General features: G+C 46.9%; 1 protein-coding gene across 3 annotated transcripts; it reads left to right on the top strand.

The window, feature by feature from the left end:
* The first annotated feature begins 879 nt into the window (after positions 1-879).
* On the top strand, positions 880-14,258 carry GEM (GTP binding protein overexpressed in skeletal muscle). Of its 3 annotated transcripts, none has more exons than XM_061123774.1 (5): positions 880-941; positions 2,397-2,736; positions 10,062-10,138; positions 10,927-11,131; positions 12,607-14,258. In XM_061123774.1, the coding sequence occupies exons 2-5, from the start codon at positions 2,406-2,408 to the stop codon at positions 12,882-12,884; spliced, it is 891 nt and encodes a 296-aa protein (XP_060979757.1). In that variant the 5' UTR covers positions 880-941; positions 2,397-2,405; the 3' UTR covers positions 12,885-14,258. The 3 variants fall into 3 exon arrangements, with proteins under 3 accessions (XP_060979757.1, XP_060979758.1, XP_060979756.1); XM_061123775.1 differs by lacking the exon at positions 880-941 and adding an exon at positions 1,138-1,310; XM_061123773.1 differs by lacking the exon at positions 880-941 and adding an exon at positions 1,799-2,109.
* The last annotated feature ends 1,888 nt before the right edge of the window (positions 14,259-16,146 follow it).

Here is a 16,146-nt window from a genome sequence, read left to right on the forward strand (position 1 = left end):
CAGAAGATGCTGCCAATCGGGATGCTGATTAAATTCCCTGATCCAGGAGCCTCAGCGTCCTGGTCCAGGGCAGGAGGGCTAGCCACATTGAGCACAATCTGCTTGGATCCCTACTTAAGCTATTATTTCAAGACCTTTTCTAGGTCTTGTCCGCTTGCCCCACCTTCCTCTGGCCCCTTCTCCCTGGGTCCCCGGTCAGAGAAGGGAGAAGAGAGAAGCAGTGTGGGTCTCCTCTCCTTCCCTCTTTCCCAGGGATGGCGACGGGAGCGGGCACAGGCCGTTTTCCTTGGAGAAGATGCGGCTAACATAAGCCCCGAACACTTCAGTGGGGCTGTAGCCCCAGCCTAAATCTCCACGGGAGCCTGGCCGATCCCTGTTTTTTTTTTTTTTTTTTTTTTTCTTTTTTTGGCGAAACTGGGTTTCCCTTTCAGAAGATGCGGCTGACACAAGCCCTGAACACTTCAATGTGGCTGTAGCCCCCTGTGTGGTTTTTTGTTTTTTGTCTTTTGGCGAAACTGGGTTTCCAATCCCAACCTGCCTCTTCTTCCATCCTTCATCCGGACAGCTCGAAAACTGTTTTGCTGGGAAGTGCGATTAAGGGGCACTTCATGTATTATCTCCCCCCTTCCAGCGTCCTCCTGGTCAAAAGAACAAAACAGAATAAAGGAGCCCGGAATTCAACTGTCGTTATTTTTTTTTAAAAGGGGAGAGAGGCGGGGGTCACATGACGGCGAGTCACCAATTTGGCGAAGGGGCTGCCCCTCGGGGCTTGCTGCAGAGCCGCCCGCCCCCCAAACCCCGGGCGGGGGCGCTGACGTCACGGCAGAGCCCGGGCCGCGCGCGTATAAACCGCGGGGCGCGGGCGCGGGCGCACCCGGCGCAGTCACCCCGCGATCGGCCGCCCGCATCGCGGCGCGCGCCAGCCCTCGGCCGCCCCCCGGGTAAGGCGCGCGGCCCGCGGCGGGGAACGGGGGCCTCCGGAGAAGCGCGGGGGGCAGGACTGGGGAAGGGGTGGGCGTCCCCAGCCCGCGGAGAACTTTCCAAGTGGGGAAAAGAACCTTCGGGACCTGCTGTCCGGCGCGGTGGTCTTTCGATCGGGGGTCGGGGCGAGTGTTGCAGAGTTTAAGGATGCCGTGAGGCAGGTTGCTTTAGCGCAGTTCAGTTTGAGGGTCATCGCCTCCTCCAGACTGTGGTCGGAGGACAGCCGTCAGGGAGACTTCAGGCTCTGGTTATTTGAAGAGTCGGCCGACCGGAGGCGCTGTTTGTAAGATTAAAGGCAAACCAACCGACCGGTCATCAGCGTCATCGCGGTGAGGGTCGCGGCTAGGGTCATCGACGTGTTGGGGTTTTGGGGAGTGGGTGCGGGAAGGGGAGGGTCTTGTGCTCACAAGTGCATCTTGCTGATGAAAATGAGATTGCTTCTGCTTTATGTCTGAGAGCCCGGGAGTCCAGACCTCTGGGCAAGGGGAAGGAGTCTTGAGAAAGGCCAAGTTGTAGCCAAGTTGTTGAATGTCTTTCTGGAGGGAGTCTTGGACCTGATTGTCTTCAGGAAGGTGGAAATCCAAGTTGAAGGAAGGGAACTCTTGGAGTGGACAGAGTTTAATAAGAGTGAAGCGCTGTCTCTGCAAGTTTGACAGCTCTGAACGTGAGCAGGTCATCTCTCTGCCAGAAGGACAAGGCAGGGGGCTGGGATGGGTTAAATGTGCTATCTGTGGCAGGCGGGCAGAAGTGAGGCATACACCTCAAGCAGAAATTATTCTCCCCCTCAAGAGCATATTCAGGCAGCTGGGGAACATCAGGGCAACTTTACTAAACATGGAAGTTCCAATCAGCCCTGGTCCAGTCCAGCCGGGGGGGAATGATGTCATTGTCACGTGTTCCCCACTGAGGCATAAAAGCCTGCTGGGGGCTGGTGCTACTTAAGTGCCATGTTTAGACAAGAGCAGCTAACCTGGCCAGCTGGTCCCCAGCTGCATTAACTTGTTGCTTTTCAAGCCTTCTCTGGAGGCTGTTGGTGCCTTCTGACTGCCTCTGTGCCTGCTCTGAGTGGGGAATCCCCAGGCTTCCTTGAGGATGGAGGAAGCCCCAGGGCCGTGGACGTTATTAACGGTAGCCTTTCCTCTTTGCAAATGACAGCCTGCGCCCGAGGAGCTGCTGTGTGTGTGTGTGTGTGTGTGTGTGTGTGTGTGTGTGTGTGTGGTGTGTGTGTGTGTGTGTGTGTGTGTGTGTGTGTGTGTTCAGCTGAAAGCCTGTTGGGTTTGGGGACTGCTTCCCCGGTGTTCCTTGTGTGAGGGTTACGTGGTGACCTCACGTACTAAAATATCACCGATGACTGTGTTCAGGCTCTCTGAACTCTTGCTTCCTGACACTACCATCTTGGCTGCTTTGCCTTCCAGGACCTGACGATGACTCTGAACCATGTCACCATGCGCCAGGGCACGGCGGGCGTGCAGCCGCAGCAGCAGCGCTGGAGCATCCCCGCCGACGGCAGGCATCTCATGGTCCAGAAGGAGCCCCAGCAGTACAGCCAGCGCAGCCGTCCCCCTGCCGCCCCCGAGGACCCCTGCCGCCGGAGCTGGTCCTCCGACTCCACGGACTCAGTCATCTCCTCCGAGTCCGGGAACACCTACTACCGGGTGGTTCTCATCGGGGAGCAGGGGGTGGGCAAGTCCACTCTGGCCAACATCTTTGCGGGTGTCCATGACAGCATGGACAGCGACTGCGAAGTGCTTGGAGGTAGGTGGCCCGGCCCCGGCGGGCTTTACGGGGTCGGCAGCGGTCCTGGAGGAAGAGTGAGTGGGTGGGTCATTCGTCTGCAGAGTTGGGAACTGTGATTATGCATTCTTGGCTCTGCCTGGGGAGCCGAGTCCCCACGGAAGCGCTGGCATAGGCCTCTGGGACAAGAAAGTGAAAATGCTTGTAGATAGAAGCTGGGCCAGAGAGGCAATTTCTTAGATTCCAGCTCTAAACTGGGGAGACGGTTTCCAGAGGGTGGAGCCGGAGGGTCAGGATCCCACCCCTGGCTTTTACCAGTTCTGACCTGTACCTTTCAAGCACGCATTGTAGACATAGCCTTTTTCCATGGTGATACTTAAAACCAAGCCAATTAGAAAACTGTTAGGATGAATTCATTAGTTTGTTTATAGCAGTATCAGAGGCTTTTGAGGGTATAAAATTGTTTAAAATCTCTATTTTAAATAGCACAATATTTTAAAAAGATATTGAAGTATAACAATGATGATACTTAACATTTGTAAGTACACTTATGGTTTTTCAATTTTCCATGGATAATCTCATTCAAGGTATTTATTATTTAGGCCTTGGTTTCCAAAACTGATCTGAGATGATACAGTCTCAAAAAGTCACATATTCCTCAAGTAAAGCATAGCACTGTATTCTGGGAAGTAAGATGAGGCTCCTGTAGTCGATGGTTTCCATTCAGCGTCTTTCAGCCACAGGGTCTTAGACAATGCCAGGGTCGCTGTATGTCCCTGTTTGCAGTTGCGGAGATGAAGGAAGCGTGCTTGTCCCAGTGGCATGGTCTGCCTGAATGCTCAGTTGCAACTCACTGCTGAATCACAGATTTCAGGAGTAGGAAGATGCCTTAGTGATGACATGGTTCTGCCCTCTGCTTGATGCACAGAAATCCTACTCCTTCCTGACTGCTGTCAGCCCATTTCTACTAAACATCTATTCTTCCTTTGTCTGGGAGTTCACTGCTTCATGAGGCAGCTCCGGAACCGGCTTTAAATGATGACTCATTGATAGAACATTGATTTTTCTCCTCACTCCTGACGTCTCAGGGATGATAGCTAAACCCTAGTTCAAGGGAGAAAGAGGCTCAGTATCTCTTTTTTTTGGTAAAAACCCATGGGTGAGTGTCCCTATAGGAGAAAGGGAGGAGGATATCATCTAGAACCTGCATTTGCAGTGGGAGGCACTTTATTCGGTGCCTTATATTTGTGACTGTTTATTTTGGTCCTCACATCATGTCTGTGCACTGAGTCTTAGGGACTTACCTGGCATCACCCTCTGGAGCATCTTGGATTAGAACCCGGGATTTTAGAATGTTAGTTTGGTGGTGTTCGCCTTCCACCATTGATAGGGAACCTGCTATGTGCCAGGCACATAGTGCTAAGTACTTCCCACAGGTATTTTAATAGTACTTATAACAATTAAGCCCATTTTGTTCTAAAGTCCCTATTTTACAGGTGAAGAAATGGAAGCTTGTGAAGTCAAGTGACTTTCCCAGGGTGAAAAAGCTAGTCCATGGTTTGCCTAGGATTCAAAACTAGTTGTGATTGAACCTAAATTCCTGTGTTCTTTCAGTGTACTTGGCTGCCCCTGGATTTAGCATCTGAATGCTGTTACATACTATAGCACTTTGGGCAGGGTACCTCCCACATGCCTGGCTCCATGCCATGTTCTGGGGTACTCAGTGATGGATGAGGTATACCATAATACCCTCTTAGGAAGGATCTGAGGGCCAGGAGCTATAATTTAGAGCAGTGTAAAAATTAATAAAGAAGTCACAGTAAAGTACTTTGGGGATTGATATGAAAAAGAGACCAACTAAGAATTTTTGTTCATTTCTTTGAGAGGGAGGAATTGAAATAATTAGTGGATAGCAGACTTTCAAAAATGTTTGTCCATTAGAGCACAGTGGTACCTATCCAGAGGGTGGTATTCCTGTGGGCATAGGGTATGAAGAAGACTGACCCATCCCTGAACTGTGGGAAGGCAGGCTTCTGTATTCTGGAGGCTTCTTTGTTCAATGGGGAGAGGGGACTGTTGGTAGGGAGAATCCTTTCCTGATCTCCTCAGAGAGAGAATCTTTGACAACAGGAAGCTCCTTGGGTGACTCATCCCACCTAACCTGACCTATCTGAGTGACTCATACTGTCTAGGATTACAGCTCTTACCTGTGGGAGGCTGTTGGAATTGGTAGTTGGCTTTATGTTCCCTGAGGAGAGGGTTTTCCATGGCACTTCACTGCATTGTTCTTTTTTCAGCATTATCCATAAGATAGACACTACACAATACTCTCATCATTATTTCTCCAAATAAAGATGAATGTTCTTAAGATTATATTGCACTAATCTTATGACTCTCTGTGCACATTTAATGCCATTCATTCATTCATCCGTTACTGAACGTAAACCATGAAGCGTGATGCGACTCAGTGAGGACATACGAAGAGTCATGGGGTTTCTTCCTTAAAGATGCTGACAGTATATGCAGTAGAGAGCAGATATACACTCACTTATAAATCAAGATAGGATGTGATTAGTATCTTCAAAGAGGTACAAGGGCAGTATTGGGGGAATTCAGAGGAGAAAATAAATGTTACTTCTGGCTGTGAAAAATCAGAAAAAGGTTCATGTAAGTGTTGGTCTCTGAGCTGGACCCTAAGGACCACTAGGATTTAGAAGCCCTGAAGGAGGTGGAAAGACATTGCACGCGTGCACAGGAGATACAGCAGAGACCACTGGACTCGAAACCTCGTGTGTGGGTTTGGACACCAGTTTTGAAGCTGGGTTTCCCTCATAGCTCAGTTGGTAAAGAATCCGCCTGCAACACAGGAGACCCTGATTTGATTCCTGGGTCAGGAAGATCCACTGGGAAAGGGATAGGCTACCCACTGCAGTATTCTGGCTTGGAGAATTCCATGGACTATGCAGTCCATGGGGTCGCAAAAAGTTGGACACGACTGAGCCACTTTCACTTTCTTTTCACTTTGATACTGGGTGCTCTTGGACAAGATACTTACCCTCCTCATGCTTCCTCATTAGTAAAATAGGGAGAGTACCTATGTCAAAGGTTATTAAGAGGATAAGGGGAGATAGCACAGTGCCGGGCACAGAGTGAGTACCAAGTGAGCATTAGCTGGAGCTGATGCTGCGTCTGCTGTTTCCTTCCCGTGGCCTTGTCTTCCACGCTGACTCTTCCACTGCTTGAAGTCCCTCATCCACCCTGGTCCCTCTTACCTGGGGCCCTGTGAGGCGGGCGGAGGAGACGGGAGCCGCTGGAGGAGAGGCCGCTGCTCCTCAGCAGGCGCTCCTTTCCAAGTGGGACCCTCTGGACTCTGAAAGCTGAAAGCAGTTGAGAGTTCTCGGGGGAGAGGGATGCTGGAGCCTCAGAACTTTCCAGGGGCTGCCAGGACCGGTTCCCGCAGGTGAGAGAACTCCTGTTCAGGCTCATACACAGCCCTGGAGCCAGTCTTGAGGAGGGTGGTCCTCCGAGCAAAGAGGGGAGGGGGTCAAATGCAGTACAGACAAATCAAGAGGCAGCAGTTCAGGGACAATGGCAACCGACCACAGTCACTCAGTGTTAGAAACTCTCCCCCACCCCTCAGGAGGGTCTCTCCTGCTCTACAGGGGGCGAGCCCACCCCCCGCCCCCCAGCTTTCATGGGGCAGCACCAGAAAAAGGAGGCCTTCTCCACACCAGGGTTCTGAGAAGCCTTCCAAGCAAGAGGCCTCAACCCTTTCTCCACACACCTTAATCCAGTGCAGATTTCAAAGGACTCTTCTAGAATTTCATATTCTTTTATGTCAGCTCTTCTCACCTGATTAGCACTTAAAAAGGCTGAAAGGTAAGTGCCTAAGAGAGGAAGAGAAATGCAAGCTTTGGTTTCAAGCAGGTCCTCTCCTGGTAGCGGAAGGCTATCAAGCTGGATGCTCTGTGTGTTTGAGGAATCCTTGGGGCACGTAGCCAGAGGTGATACATAACCCAGGTGCAGGGCACATGCACACAGCAGGGCTGAAATGTATTGCTTTAGGCTCTTGGGTTTCCAACACAGTGACTTTCAGGCAGAGGTAAGTCAAAACGATCCTGTCAGGAACCTTCTGGAACAGCAAAGTAGTTTGGCCTTAATTTGCAACTGGACTCTTCAGTCCACTTTTTCCTCTTTACTTCTTCTGATAATTCTTAAACCAAGAGAAAGTTTGAGCTTGTTTTTTCCCGTAGCTACTGGAGTGCAGTATGTTTCTGTCTGAACTACTAGAGATTCAAGCAGATCCCTTGTGCCTACTTTTGGGTAGTGAGTGATGAGCAGAGAAAGTGTTTTTTTTTTTTTTCCTTTTTTCTTTTGAGTTTTCTGAGTGCAAGGAAAGCTTTCAGAGAAAAGGTAAGCACTCCGAGGTGGTCATGGGCAGTCAGGCATGCTCCTACCACTACCCTCTGTACCATCTGTGTGGCCCAAACTGATGATTTGCACTTGGTTGTATGAATTTGCCTGTTGAAGTCATGAGACCCTACTCTCCACTAAGCCAAGTTATGCTATTCCCTGCGATCCATTCCTGATGCATACTGAGGGTGGCAAACACGGTGGGAATAATAGACTTAAAAATCCCCGGTGGGAAACAGTTACTGTCGTTTAGAAGAGTGACTCCAAAAAGTTAGGGACACTGACAGAAAGACCAAGTCATTCCTGGTTAGTTTTTATTCTCCTTTCTCCGTGTTTCCTTCCTTTCCCTCTCCTGATTCTAATCCCTGGATGAAGAAACATTAGACCAGGAGCACGGCTTTTCTGTTTTAAATTCTGTTTAAATTTTCTTGACAGTGTTGTTAGTTTCTGTTGTAGAACAGTGTGAATCAGCTATCAGCACTCCTGTATCTCCTTCTTCTTGAGCCTCTGCCCCCCGCATCCGCCCCTGTAGATCATCACAGAGCGCTGGGCTGGGCCCCCTATACTATATGCAGCGGCTTCCCACTAGCTATTTTACACACATCAGTGCTCAATTGGTCCCGCGTTCTTCTTCCCCCGCTGCGTCCACAAGTCCGTTCTCTACATCTCCGTCTCTATTCCTGCCCTGAAAATAGGTTCATCGGTACCATGTTTCTAGATTCCGTATGTATGTACTGATGTACAGTATTTGTTTTTCTCTCTCTGACTTACTTTATTCTGTGCGACAGACTGTAGGTTCATCCACATCACTACAAATGACCCGATTTCATTCGTTTTTAATGGCTGAGTCATATTCCATTGTCTATATGTACCACATCTTTGTGCATTCTTCTGTTGATGGACATCTAGGCTGCTTTCGTGTCCTGGCTGTTGTAAATAGTACTTTTACAATTTGCACATGAACACTGGGATGATGTGTCTTTTTCAATATGTAAACCAGGAGTGCTGCCTCTTCTGAGTCCCTCACTGTCATAAAGCAGGAGATGTCCTGGTTCCTACAATGCAGGGCTCTTCGGCTAGGATTACCGGTGATAGGAAACAGCAAGTATGCAGGGACCAGCTTCCACGATCTGAAGAATGATGATAACAGCCAACATTTACTGTGTTTCTACTTTCTGTCCAGGCTTGATAAATGTAATTGTCAGATAGCCCTGGGGATATGGATACTGTAATCAATTCCATTTCACAGATGAAGAGACTGAGGCTCAGAGAAATTAAGAAAGCAGTACAGAGCCAAATAGTTAATAAGGGCCAGCACCCAAATTTGGGTTCAGGTTTGCTTGTGCTTGCATTTGCAATACTATATTTATCATCCATTCATTCATTTGATAAGGACCCAGGAAGTGTCCTGGGTGCTGGGGGAGAGGGCAGTGAAGAGCACAGAGGTAAATCTCTGCCTTAACATTCTGTAAGGTGAGAAGGACCGAAAATAATAAAATGAGTACATTAAATGCATTCATGTTAGCTGGCATTCCGCAGAGTGAAGAAAAATAAAACAGGGAAGGGAGTAAGGAATATTGGGAGGAGAAGGATGATGGAATTTTAAGAAGATGGTCAGGAAACACATCCCTCAGAAGGAGTAAGGGAATAAGCCTTAGAATATTGGAGAGAAGTGTTGTTGTTCAGTCGCCCAGCCGTGTCCAACTCTTTGTGACCCCATGGGCTGTAGCCAGACCTCCCTGTCCCTCCCCGTTTCCCAAAGTTTGCCCAAGTTCCTGTCCATTGCATCGGTGATGCCATCTTACCCTTTGATGCCCTCTTCTCCTTCTGATAGAACTCTGTGTGTGTGTGTGTGTGTGTGTGTGTGTGTGTGTGTGTGTGTGTTAGTCACTCAGTTGTGTCCGACTCTTCGTGACCCCATGGGCTGTAGCCCACCAGGCTCCTTTCTCCATGGGATTCATCAGGCAAGAATACTGGAGTGGGTTGCCATTTCCTTCTCTGATAGAACTAGTTCCTAGCAAAAAGAACAGCCAACGAAAAATGACCAAAAAAAATGATGACAAATCATTATGAAGATCATAATTTTCTAATGATAAAATTCAAAACAGGAAACCGCATTGAGCAAATAGAGGGGGTACGGGCTCAGTTGTGTGGAATTGATGGGAATTTCTCTTGCAAAAATCCCACTGAACTCAGTTAATCCCCTCCCCCCTACACACACACTGATTTTTCTGGCCCGGAGCTGCTCTGCCCTTTGGACTGCACTCACCCTTCACCTACACTCAATCTGGGCTCAAGTGCCAGGAGGGAAGTTTCCATCACTAAGTGGAGCTGGAGGCTGCGCCTCTGTTCTACTTAAGATGGAAAAGCAAGCCCGTTTATTCCAGGGACCTGTATTTTTTAAATGCAGAAAATGTCATCAAAACAAGGGTAGTCTCAAGATTTTTTCCTTGCGTATCTCAAAAGAGCTCTGTGAGCTGAAAGCTCCTGAAATTGCCAGTGAATGTTCAGTCATCACCCCTGTGAGGGTTGTGAGCTAGGTTTGCAGTTCCCCTGGGCAGTCAGTGTTAATCAGGCAGCATCCGTGGAATCGGAGTCAAAAGTACTGAAGTGAGTTTATTCTCCTAAAGGGTTTTCCTGCATAAAACGTATAGGAATGATGAAAATGAGTGGTTGCCTTTCAAGTGTTTACTGACACATATTCGGAAGATGCAGGAGATCTGTTTAGTAAACACTGGAGGCATATGTGTGGAATGTTGGTAAAGGTGATTAAAAAAGAGTTTGTGAATATTTACACAGTTTACTCTGTATACTTGCATAATTAATTGCATGTTTAGTAAGTTTATTTTCTGGCGTAATTTGCTGCATCACCCTCTTAGAGAAAAGTGTTGCCTATTTGTCTGACTCCAACATCACTGTTCTTTCTTCTCCAGAAGATACCTATGAACGAACACTGATGGTTGATGGGGAAATTGCAACAATTATCCTCCTGGACATGTGGGAAAACAAGGTATGCAGGGCCTGTGACTCTCTGTAAACTCTGGGGCCTGCCTTCCAACAGGCTGTTTGGTGAAAGGGTGACATTGTCCTTCTTGATGTTCCAGATAAGGTGGACTCATTTTCTTGATTAAAAAGCATTTACTTCAGAAGACCGAAACTGTTGTAAGGAACAAGTTGTTCATAAATGAGCTTTGAATAACAAGCAAGTGGCAGTGATCTGCCCTTAGGTCTATTCAGAAATACAAAGTGTATTTGTTTTAGGGAAAGTCCCAGTAAATATGGGTGATAATTTTAAACTACATAAAACCATATTATATGAAGTTGACATTCTCAATAGTTTTCACATTTTGCTTTCTTTTTGTGAAAGGTTTGGGGTTTCTGAGCTTGTATGCTAGACCTTCTGTTTATTGAGAACCCTCCTATGCTAATGAAAGGATTCTCAATTTCATCACTTAGGAGAGGCAAAAAGAATTTTATGGAAGCCAGGAAAGGCTCCTTTTCGGTAGTTGAAATACAATTGGAAATATTGTTTGGCAGACCCATCGTATAATTTATCAACTCCCCAAGCTGTAGGAGGAATCGGAAAGTCAAAGTTTTTGGCATCCGTCCTGTCTGAGCTAGCAGTCTTTACGGTCACAGACATCATGGAGGACTGATGCCTTTGGGGGAAGTCAGAATGAATTTTCTTCCTTTCCTGTATCAGCAGAGGGACTCTGGGATACACACATTCTTTCTTTTAAATGGACACCTCATTTACCAGGCAGATCTGAGCTCATGGAAGATCTTCTCCTTTATCAGGGGGAGAGTGAGTGGCTGCAGGACCACTGCATGCAGGTGGGGGATGCCTACCTGATCGTCTACTCCATCACGGACCGAGCCAGCTTTGAGAAGGCATCCGAGCTGCGGATTCAGCTCCGCAGGGCCCGGCAGACCGAGGACATCCCAATAATCCTGGTTGGCAACAAAAGTGACCTGGTGCGGTGCCGGGAAGTGTCTGTATCAGGTAAGAGGAGTGGTGCCAATACTGCAGAAATGTCTCTGAGTCCCTTGCATTTTCCTTCCGACGGTTGCTCTTTCCTGAAGCTGAAACTGGGGACTTACTAAAATGCCACGTTTTCATGCATCCTCTCTAAGAGGTCCATGTTCCCAGCAGATCATCTGTTTTACCTGCGGGATTCCAGTCTCTCCATCCCCAAGGCTTTCTCTGGGATTCCTTTAGGGAAGAGGTCTGACTCAGGGGAAACTGGCTGTCTCCAGCCTTTTTGCCTCATCCCTTCTATTCTCCAGGGAGATCTCAAGCTTTCTGGGAAGTGAAAGTAACTTTAGACAAGAAGGATGGGCACTTTGATTAAGGGGCATTGTGAGAAAGAGTCTCACCGAGACTGAGAATTCTACTCTGGCTGCCTCTGGTTCCTGTTGACCCTATAAACACCCTCCCAGCCCTCTTTGTTTCCTGAATTCCAGTCAAGGCATCAGTCTGCTGGTGTCACGTACCCTTTCTCATAATTCAGGGATACTTCCTATTTGTTGAGCTGGCACTCAAGTGCCTTTGGGGCCCTTAAAATTTTATTGGCCTAATACAGATTTGTACAATGGTCAGAAAAATAAAATGTTGCGTTGCCAGCCTCCAACCAGGAGTAAAGAACCCTGTGAAAGACTGAACAGACCCAACCAGCTTGGGAATGTCTTACTCTTGGGCAATGGCTGTCTATAGTAGTCATTTTCCCCCAAACCAAAACATGGACACCTGATCATTTAACACAGTAGAACATTCAAAATTAAGCCTGTTACAGAAAAACTTGTTTGTAGAGTTGCTGTAATTCTATTGTACATGTGTGAAATCTTCAAAATTTTTTCAAAATATCTCATCAAAACGTAAAAAATTTTTTTTAAAAGAGGAAATCAACTAGTAGGATTCTTAATTTTCAATTCAGGTAACTGAGTCAGGAGAAAGAGTAAAGAGCATGAACTTGAGTGTGAAGCAGACCTGGATTCACAGCTGCTATTTACAGGCCATGTGAACGCCCTCAAGTTTGTAAACGATTGCCTTCTCTCCCTTCCAGTCTCATCAGCTATGTGAAAGGGATAGTGTATTTTTAAAGATTGTTGTGAACATTAAAAAAATATTTGTCAAGTATTTAACCCATTTCCTGAGGGGAGTCAATTAAGATGATGGCTGGGACTATTATAATTAATACTATGACACTGGTGAAATTGGACCTTCACACTGTGAATTTGGTGGGCCCAATCTAAAGCCCGTCTTTGCTGCCTCCAGGAATCTTCCTGTGAGGCTCTTTGCTTCTGTTTAAGGGAGGCTGCGTGTCCCCGTGGCCTCCGGTATCCGCTACGTGGGTCACTGACTTCGAGCTCCCTGGGCGACCATTTAAAGTTAGGCCGCATCCACCTTGGCTGTGTGCATGGAGGCTCAAATCTGCAGCTCCCCTGACTCTCCTCTCCCCCTCTTGCTTTCCCCACCAGAAGGGAGAGCGTGTGCCGTGGTGTTCGACTGCAAGTTCATCGAGACCTCCGCGGCCGTCCAGCACAACGTCAAGGAGCTGTTTGAGGGCATCGTGCGGCAGGTCCGCCTCCGGCGGGACAGCAAGGAGAAGAACGAGCGGCGGCTAGCCTACCAGAAGCGGCGGGAGAGCATCCCCAGGAAAGCCAGGCGCTTCTGGGGCAAGATCGTGGCCAAAAACAACAAGAACATGGCCTTCAAGCTCAAGTCCAAATCCTGCCACGACCTCTCGGTGCTCTAGGCACCCAGAGTCACCGGCCTTCCCCCGAAGGACATCACCGAAGCCCGCTGGGACCCATAATCTATATTAGATTGGATTCTTAAGTGCCGTTAGATGTGGCTTCCCCTATTGTATCTGGGAACTAATGTGCTAGCCTGCTGGGCAACCTTACACATGGGAAATGAAAGAGCTTCCTGAGGAGTCAGTATTTATTTACAGGAAAACCCTGACCTTTGCTGTTTGAACACCCAAGGCTCATTAGAGGACGTGGTCGGGGTTCACATGTGTTTCTTCTCCCCTTTGGCCGATAGAGAATCAAAGCCTACCGAAGGATGCCTGGACAAGAACTTTTCCTTGTTAAAATTTTGCCTGGTGTTCTGATGTGTGAATCTGAGGCCAATCAATCGGTCATAGGCAAATATAGGAAAGCTGTCAAAGGAGTGTTGCCAAAGGAAGGGGAACTTCTGTCTTTGTAGCTTATATTTGTAGAGCTAGAACTGCATAACTGGGTTCATCATGGTCATCCCTGTCATTGTTCCGTGAAGCTGTGAGAGGTGATGGGACTTGCTGGAAACTAAAGCTTAGCAAACCATTTTTGTTCAATGTCCATAATTGGTGATCCAGAAATCTGTAGAATTGGGAATTGATACATGTACCACTAATGGGTTCAAAAATTATGTATTTACTATTGTGTCTTATATTTTTTTATTTAGGGGAAAATTATATTAATCAGATTCTATTTAGCCAAACCACATTTTCTGTTGCATTGTTTTTAAAATCATGGAGCCATCATAAAAATATTTTTAACATCTAAACTACTGAGAACCTAGAGTGTAAAATGCCATATTTTTAAATATAATCGAAGCTCTGAATTTTTGTAAAACACAAAATATAAATACTTCCAGCATTTTGGGTTGACCCTTGTATGCCACAGCTCTGCTCTATTTATTATTATTTTGCAAAATAACAACCATTGTAACATTTGATAAAGCATATTTATGAACCTATTTCTTATTAAGAAAAACACCCATTTTATTACCATTTTCTATATTTTTCAGAATATTCAAGTTTTTACCTATATGTCTTATAATAAAATAAATAAAATCTTTGGAAAAAAAAAGGCATTCTTAAATATTTTTCCTCTCCAGGCAAGATGATTGTGATCATCTTGATATAGCTTCCAGAGCAAGCAAATTATAAAGAAACCTACCTATCATTTTATTTATTCTTTTCATTGGCAGTAGCCCAGTCATTATCTGTTTTAAAGAGTATGCCTGACATCTCTCCTTTGGGACGTGATTCACAATAATACAAAATGATTTTCAGCTGATACAGTTAGGAAGTATTTGGAGTCACATAAATGCTAAGTTACAATAAAAGTGAGATTGATCTTTACTTCGGTCTGGCAAATTCCTCTCAACAGATGGGCCTCACTTTGCTCCCCAAAGGCTCATGGTCCTAAGCTTGAGTAAGGCATTAGAGGAAATTATAAAGGATTAGGGAGGGAATAAAGGAAGCTGGTGATTTTCAGCCTGAGATCTCGCCAGGCGAGGCTTTAACCAAATTCTCCTCGCTGACGTTGTTACAGCTGGACATTAATACATGGCTGCTTTCCAGTGGTGCTGTGTAGCTAGCCCTTCTGCGGCAGGAGTGGGACTCCCTGCCGTTCCCTGTTCACACCCCGGGCCCCCCCCGTGCACCCTCTTTCACGCTCAACTTCCTCTCTTTCTGAGTTTGTGGTCAGGCACACTCACAGTGACAATCATGGGACCTTGCATATTGCCCCAAGGGACACAGTTTTACAAGGGATTTCTTTTCTGATCTATTGCCCTTTCTCCTCCCTTTTTCAAGTTGGGAGCAAAAGTTCCCATCTCAGAACATTGCATCTTTGAATTGTGTAAGGAAACAGTACAGGGAAGTGATAAGAGTAAAGATTCAGGTTACACAGGCCTGGGGGGAGTCTCGGCTGTGCCATTTAACATGTGCGTCGGGAGCAGAGATGAAAGCTTCTTAACTATCAGTTTCTCATCTGCAAAACGGGGTTGCTAAAAATACCTGCCTTATAAGGTTGTGAGATGGACGTCACTCAGTTGGCCACACTGTAAGGAGCTCGAGAGATGGCAGTTTTCATTAATTTCATTGATTTCAAGATTTCACACATCTTCCATTTTGCATAAGTTAGTTTTTAAAATTAATTATTTTAATTGGAGGCTAATTACTTTACAATATTGTTTTATGTGTCAGTCTCCCCCAAATGGAATGGAAACTCCTTAAAATCAAGAACCACTTCAATCTTTTCCTTTTTACCTCTCTGCTCCCTGTGGTACAGAGCTTTACATACGTTGAAGGTTTTAATAGCATTTCTTCTTGAATAGTTCTCCCAGTGGCTCCATGAGGTTGACAGGCCATTTTATAGCAAATAAGGCCAGGGGGTAAGTGAATTTCTCAGTTTGTTCAGCTATGAAGTGTCTGGGTTATGACTGGTGTCCAGCTGTGACGTATTTGCATCTTCTAGAATCTAAAACCGTTTCCTATACACACAGCTCCTTTCATCTTCATCAGCCAGCCCTTCTCCCTGCCCCCCACACCACACACAGCACACCTAACATGCCATACCTCCCCTCCACATGCCCTACACGTAACACAAACCACATACATGCACCCTTCCACGTAGCATACACACATTACACACACATACAGCAAACACAGTACACATATTCCACACTACCCACACCACATATGTACCTGACACGCACACCACACACATGTATTCTTTACACTCTTTTCTCCCAATTCAACCTGCCTCCTCACTTATTCCAGATCTTCTTAGATAAACAGCCAACAGCTCCCAAGCGTCTAAGCTTCAGGGCCCGTTGAGGATCGTCGCCCCAGGGCTCCGCCAGCTTGAGCCAGGCACACAGTGCAGGTTGCGGTCCAGTCTGAAAGGTGATTTGATTCACCAAACAGATCTGGGTTTCAAACTGGCTTCATCACTGTGGCTATGTGACCAGTAGGAACTTGCTCATCCTCTTCAGCCTCCATTTTCCCATCTGTGCTGTAGGGATAACACCTACTTCACAAGGTTGTGATGAGAACAGTGAGAGACCTGCAAGGTTTTCACCCCAAGGTCACTCCCACTGCTGTTGCTCCTACAAAGCATCTTGCCTTCACTCACCCTCACCTCTTCCAGACACTGCTGGGCATCCAGGCACCATCAGATGCCAAGGACACAGTGATGACTAAAACATTGTCCGGGTCCTCCGAGTCCTCGAGAGAGGGCAAT

Source organism: Dama dama, chromosome 21 (assembly GCF_033118175.1).
Source record: "Dama dama isolate Ldn47 chromosome 21, ASM3311817v1, whole genome shotgun sequence".
NCBI lineage: Eukaryota > Metazoa > Chordata > Mammalia > Artiodactyla > Cervidae > Dama > Dama dama.